Source organism: Myiozetetes cayanensis, unplaced genomic scaffold (genome assembly GCF_022539395.1).
Source record: "Myiozetetes cayanensis isolate MyiCay16 unplaced genomic scaffold, myiCay2020 scf59, whole genome shotgun sequence".
Classification (NCBI taxonomy): Eukaryota; Metazoa; Chordata; class Aves; order Passeriformes; family Tyrannidae; genus Myiozetetes; species Myiozetetes cayanensis.
Genome location: NW_026087842.1, coordinates 119,767 through 126,494, shown reverse-complemented (window position 1 = coordinate 126,494; position 6,728 = coordinate 119,767). Strand labels below are relative to the sequence as shown.

The 6,728-nt window shown below is 66.4% G+C and overlaps 1 protein-coding gene across 1 annotated transcript; it reads left to right on the top strand.

Annotated features, from left to right (window-relative positions):
- Positions 1–1,424: 1,424 nt before the first annotated feature.
- LOC126650222 (Fc receptor-like protein 3) lies at positions 1,425–5,614 on the top strand. The gene is given in 12 exon segments (XM_050334775.1): positions 1,425–1,473; positions 2,199–2,219; positions 2,310–2,533; positions 2,817–3,006; positions 3,009–3,113; positions 3,324–3,602; positions 4,003–4,269; positions 4,413–4,471; positions 4,474–4,549; positions 5,253–5,274; positions 5,353–5,411; positions 5,493–5,614. Coding segments are annotated over 12 exon segments (1,473 nt in total).
- Positions 5,615–6,728: the final 1,114 nt, after the last annotated feature.

Below are 6,728 nucleotides of genomic sequence, written 5' to 3'. Positions count from 1 at the left end.
CTCAACACCCCCAGTACAGAAACCCCCTGGCAGGGGATGTGGGGGAGGGAACAGCACAGAGAGGGTAGCCCCCCAACAGCTTCACATCCTCCAGATTTGGGTAGTCCTGGCCCCACTGCAGCAATTTTGGGCCAAATAGGGGTGGGCAGGGACCCCCAGCATAGGAGACCCCATGATGGGCCACCTCTAGGACTGGGAACCCCCCCGGGATGTGTCCAGGGATAATCCCCCAATCTCCATCCTCCAGGATCCCCCCAGGACATGTCAGCCCCACAACGGGGACCCCCCTGGAACAGGACTCCTCAGTATTTGCCAAACTCCAGAGCATCCCCTTCTCCCTGGGACAGGACCCCCTGGATGTGCCCCCCCTGGACAGAACCTGCCCCTCTCACAGTGTAAACAGGCTCCTCCTCCTGCTCCAGGCTGGGGGGGGGCACAACTGAACACCTCCATCCCCCCAGTTCTCCCCAGCCCTTCCTGCTCCCCCTGTACCCCCTTTTCCCTCCCAGAGTGCCCCCAACCCGTTCCCTGCTCAGGTGCTTCCCATGTTCACTGAGCCAGGAACTGAGGGCAGGGGAGGGGGGAGAAAATGAGGAAAATAAGGAAAAAAGTGGAAAGAAAGAGAGGAAAAAGCCCCAGGGTGGGGAGTGGGAGCCTGGGGATCCCTAAATAGGGGATCAGCAGGGTCCCCCAGGTCCCTTTGAGGTGGCAGCAGAGGCCCGTGAGGATGAGGCTGGAGAGGAGCAGAGCTCGGGCTCCACCGGGGCCCCTGGGGGGAATTTGGGGGCAGCAGGAGGTCCCTGGGTCAGGAGAGATCAGCCCCTCACCCTGGGCACCCACAGTCTCTGTGTGACACCTGGCAGTGACAGTGGAGAGTCTGGGGGGTCGCAGGTGGCACCGATGTCCCCTTGGATGGCACTGGAGCCCCCCAGAGCCCCCCGGGGCTGTCACAGACCCTGGAGCCCACAGAGCTGCTGGGACACCCCTGGAGTGCCCCCCAGGCCAAGGCCACCTGGGGAGGGGCTGTGCCAGACCCTGGGTCACCTCAAAATCCAAGGCCACCCGTGAAGGAGCTGCCACCCCCATGCCCACCCAGGCGCTCCCCATCCCTGGGACCCCCATTCCCCTCAGAACCCCCCTCAGACCCCATTCCCTGCACCCCACCATTCTCGGGGACACCCAGCCTTGACTCCCCATAGCCCCTGTGCTGCCCACTCCTCAGATCCCCATGTCCCCACTGTCTCCCCACTGTGTCCCCACCATGTTCCTACCATGTCCCCATCACGTCCCACCGTGTCCCCGCCCTGTCCCCACCAGGTTCCACCTCCTCGTGGGGGAAGGACGTGACCTCGCTTCCTTCTGCTTTGTCCAAACAGCCCCATGCAGGGCACAGGTGTCCCCAGCAGCGTGTGACAGCCCCCAGGATGGCTGGGGACAGCGGGATGGCCGGGAACGTGGCGCTGCTGCTGTGGGGTGAGTGCCCCGGGCACGGGCCTGGCCCCACGGGGATGGCACCCAGAGAGGCAGAGAGCAGGGGCAGGGGCTGCCCGGGGAGGGGGCATAGCAGAGTCAGTCCCTGGGTGTGGCCCCCCGGTGTGACTGGGGTGGTGGGGTGGCCGTGAAGACAGGACCGGAGGGACAGGGATGTGGGGGCAGGAGTGGGATACAGGGATACAGGGACAAGAATGTGGGGACAGGGATGTGGTGACTGGCACCACGGGGCTGGGGCACCTGTGGGGACAGGGATGCAGGGACAGGAACAAGGGGACAAGCACCATGTGGATGGGCCACGGGGACAGGTGCCAAGGGAATGGGATCATGGGCACGGGGCCATGGGGATGTGGCCATGGGGACAGGTGCTGTGGGGCTGGTGGAGGTGACCTGTGCTGGAATGGGGTGGCCATGGTGTGCCTGTGCCTGTGGTGGTCGTGCTGTCCATGTCCCCAGGGTGTCCACAGTGACCCCTGTCCTGCCTCAGCCCAAGGTGACTGCCATGTCCCCAACCCCCGGGGATGTGGTTTGTGGGTGGCTGTGACACAGACATGGCCCTCGGCCTGTCCTGACCTCTTGGGGACCATCCCCATGCATTTTCCCGTGAGAACTGGTGTCCCCACAGGGAGAGTCCCCACAGCCCATCCCCAGTGCCACTGCCCCCAGGGTGCCACCCCCACCCAGCCCCTCTCCCTTCTCCCTTCCAGCCCAGACCCTGCTCCTCGCTGGTGAGTCCTCGGGGGGATGGCATGTCCCCTGCCCCGCTGTCCCCAGCCCCGTGGTGGCCCTGGCAGGCTGGTGTCCCCTGTCCCCCCCAGGCACCCAGACCACCCAGGTCCTGCTGGAGCCCCCCTGGACCCCGGCAGTGCAGTGGGACCGGGTGACCCTGACCTGCCAGGGCTCGGGGACCCCCGGGGCCACCTCCTGGTACAAGAATGGGCTGCTCTTGAGGGAGAAGAAACAGGACCGGTTCCTTGTCACCGATAGCGGCATCTACAAGTGTCACAGACCCGGCACTGGATTCAGCCCCTCCATCTCCCTCGTCTTTCTAAATGGTGAGGGGGATTGGGATGGCTGCCTCCCCACGGGGACTCTGGGTGGACTCAGCTCTGTCAGTGGCCTCACACCCCTCGTGTGACACGGGAACATCCCAGTGTATCCCAGTGCATCCCCTGTACACAGCATTGCATCCCAGTGCATCCCAGTGCATCCCAGTGCATGCTGGGGTATCCTTGTGCACTCCAGTTCACACCAGTGCATCCCAGTTCGATGGGACTCCCCTGGTGCAATGCTGCCAGGGGGGTCCACTCTGCTGTGCCCCGGAGTCCCCTGGTGCAGCAGGACCCCCCTGTCCCCCAGACTGGCTGGTGCTGCAGGTCCCGGCGAGGGAGCTGCTGGAAGGGGACAGTGTGACACTGCGTTGCCGGCGCTGGTGGGACTTGCGGCTCACCGGGGTGCGGTTTTACCACGAGGGGAAGGAGCTGGGAGGGCCCCTGCGGGGGTCCGAGCTGTCCCTGTCCCCCTGCAGCTGCACCACGGCGGCCGCTACCGCTGCGGGGGCTGGGTGGGCTCCGGGTTTTCACCGTGGAAGGAGTCGGCGCCGGTGACAGTGACAGTGCACGGTGAGCACCCCCACACCCTGATAACCCTGATAACCTCACAGCCTGACCCCTCGGCACCCGTACACTCCGTCCCCAGAGGGCTGGGGGTCACGCTGTCTCCCCAGTGACAGTGCAGAGTGTGCACCCCCACAGTCCCACAACCCGACACCCCACAGCCCCTCCCCAGCGGACTCGGGGTCACCGTCCTGCCCCCTCCCCTCTCCTTCTCAGAGCTCTTCCCGGTGCCGGTGCTGGAGGGTCCCCCTGAGCCCACCGAGGGGTCCCCCCTGAATCTCAACTGCCTCAGCCCCCCCAGCCCCCTGCGGCCCCGAGCCCCCCTCCTGCACCTCTTCTACCGGGACGGGGTGCTGGTGGGGGGCCCGCAGGGGTCCCCCCAGCTCCACCTGCCCGCCGTGGGGGTCTCCCACTCGGGGAATTACACCTGCGAGGTGCGCTCCGAGGGGGGGGCGGTGCGGAAGAGCAGCGCCCGGCTCCGCGTCACGGTGCGCAGTGAGTGCGGGGATGGGGGCGGGGGCGGAACAGCGACATTCCCGGATTCCCCCATCCCTGCCTGAGGTCCCTTCATGGTGCCCCGGCCCCCTCATGCCTGTTTGTGATCCACACAACCCTCCCTGGGGCCCCCGCAACCCTTTCGAGGTCTTCCTCTTGGATCCCCTATCACTCCCTGGGATTTCCTACCCCGCTCTCCAAGTCCAGCCCCCTGCCCGTGTCCCCCATCCCTCCCTGGTGTGTGTCCCTCCTCCACAGGTGCCCTCATCCCTGCCTGGGGTCCTTTATACCCATCTCTGAACATTCCATCCCTTTCTGGGACCTTCTCTCCCTCACTGGGATCACCCCCCGATTCCCCCAGCCCTCCCGTGTCCCCCATGACCCTGCTGTCCCCCCACAGGGATCCCAATCTCGGAGGTGTCCCTGTCGGCGCAGCCCCCCGGGGGGCGGGTGGCACTGGGTGACCTCCTGGTGCTGAGCTGCGCGGTGGCCGCGGGGACAGGTCCCCTGTCCTTCTCCTGGCACCGGGGGGGCTCGGCCGTGCCGCTGGGCACCGGCCCCCGCCTCGAGCTGCACGCTGGGGACGAGGACAGCGACCACTACCAGTGCCGGGTCACCGACGGGGACAGCGCGGCCGAGAGCCCCCCGCTGCACGTCACCGTGCTGGGTGAGCGGGACCCTCGGGCTGGGGGTGACCCCACCAGAGCATCCCCCGTCCCACCCAGAAACTTCCCAAGCCCCCCATCCCCCCTGTCCCCACACCGGGTGCCAGCCCCTCCCCCGGCCTCAGGCCCGTCTGTCCCCCCGCAGTGCCCGTGGCCGATGCCACCATCACCCCCGGACCCCCGTCCCTGCAGGTGGGCACAGGTGAGACCCCGTGACCCTGCGCTGCTCGGGGCAGGTGGGCTCAGCCCCCGGGACCTTCCCGGGCTGCGGGACGGTCCCTGGTAGTGACACCACGGGGATGGGGCACAGGTTGGGTCATCCTGGGTCACCTGGGGCTGTGGGACCCCTGGCACGGCAGGTGACCCCAGCGTGTCCCCCTCTGTCCCCAGCAGTGGCTGCAGGGGTTGGAGGGTCGCTCCTGTTCCTGCTCCTGCTCCTGGGTGCCATCGGGGGCTGGCGCTGGTGGCACCGCACGGGTCGGTGACAATGCGGGGGATGGGGATCAAGGGGAGAGCTGGGAGGGCCCCCAGTTTGGGAGGGTGATGGTGCAGCACCCACAGAGCCTGACTTGGGGTGGGGTTGAGCCCCTGGGGACCTTCACTTGGGGTCCTGGAGGCTTGGGGGGATTTTGGATGGTCTTGTGGGGGGCTCCTGGGGTGTCCTAGGGTGTGTCTTTAGGAATACTGGGGGGCTACTGGGAGCTTCTGGGGGGTTTGGGGAGGTCTGGGAGGGGTGTTGGAGGGTCTTCAGGGATCCTGGGGGAGGTTGGAGGTCTCCTTGCCTGCCAGGCTTGGGGTTCTGGGCTCAGGTGGCTCATTGTTCCCAGGGTGGTTTGGCGTTCTGGGGTGGTTCAGGGGGGCCAGGGGGCCCTGGGGTACTCGGGGGTCTGCTGTGGATCAGGGGTCCTGTGGGAGGGTCGATCGTCCTGGGGGGGCTCAGGGGTCCCGTGGATCCACAGTCATCCCCCCTTCCTTTCCCTTGCAGCCACCAGGAAGTCCCAGGACAGGTGAGTGGGGGGCTCCAGCCATGGCCCCCATTTCCACCCCCCTCAGAAACACCCCCAGACTCCTCCATGTCCCCGCAGGGCCCCAGAGGAGGGGGAGGGGCTGCACCCCCACGTCACGGCCCCCGAGCGGGCTGGGGGTGAGTACGGGGGTGGGACACGGACAGGCCACCCAGGGGTGTCACCCCCACCTGGATCCCCCCACTGGGTGTCTCTCACAGGGTGTCCCCGAGGGTCCTCCTGCACCTCCTCCCCCCGGGACCCCCGGGTCATCTACGCGAAGCGACCAAGACCCCACAGGACCCGGCGGGTCCCAAACAACATCTACGAGAACCTGCCGTGACACTGGGGGGCACTGGGGGCACTGGGGGGCACTGGGGGGCACGGGGCGGCACTGGAGTTCCCTGCCCATGGGCACCCATGTCCCCTGTGTCCCCTGCTGGATCCTGGGGGTCACCCCGTGCCCGTGGGGGGTGGTCTCGAGTAGGGGGGGTTGTGTTGTGGGGCTGCACGTTGCACCCAGTGCTCCCCATTCTCCCTCCCAGTGCTCCCCATTCTCCCTCCCAGTGCTCCCCATTCTCCCTCCCAGTGCTCCCAGTACCTCCAGGGTCACTTTATTCCCTTTCCCAGTTCCTCTCCATTGCTCCTCCTACACCCCCACTCACCGCTCCCAGTACCCCCAGGGGCTTCCTGTCCCCCCTGCCCAGTACCCCCAGTGCTCCCAGTGGCCTCACATTCCCCTTCCCAGTGCTCCCACTGTATCCCCCCTCCCCCTTCCTGGGTCAGGGGTGCACAGGGCCCCTTTCCCTGCCTCTGGGCCACAAATGCAGCTTTTTGATTCAACTGGGAGAAAAGGTGTTTATTTGTTTATTTGTTCAGCTCTCACCCCCCAGCCCAGAAGCTTCACTGGGGGAGGGGGGAGTGGGAAGACAGGACGGGGGGGCAGGAAGAGGGAGGGGCCAGCGCTCCAAGAGTTTCACCCCCCGCAGATTTGGGGGGGGTCCCATCTCCCTGGCAGCAATTTGGGATCTCCATGGCAGCAATTTGGGGCCAAATCAGCCATTTCCAGAGGGAAAAAGCTGCAGTTTTCCACAGTCTGGGGGCAATTAGAGGTGTGTGGAGGGGCAGGGGGTGTTGCAGACAGAGGGGAGCACGGGGGGTGGTGGGAGTGGGTTATGGAGGGTTGGGGAGCTTATGGGGGGATCTGTGCCCCCCCACCTGACAACCACCCTCTGTCACCCCCTCACTTTTACCCCATCCTATGGGGGCTTCTCACCCAAGGGAGGGTCCTGGGGAGCTGCAGACTTGGGGGGCATGGGGGGCACCCGAGGGGGCTCCCAGAGGGGATGGGGGACCCCAACTTGGGGCATCCCAGAGGTCACAGTGCCCCACTGTGGACAGGGGGGTGGGCAGGAGTTTCCTGGATGTGTCACTTCTGGGACAGGAGCCCACCCTAG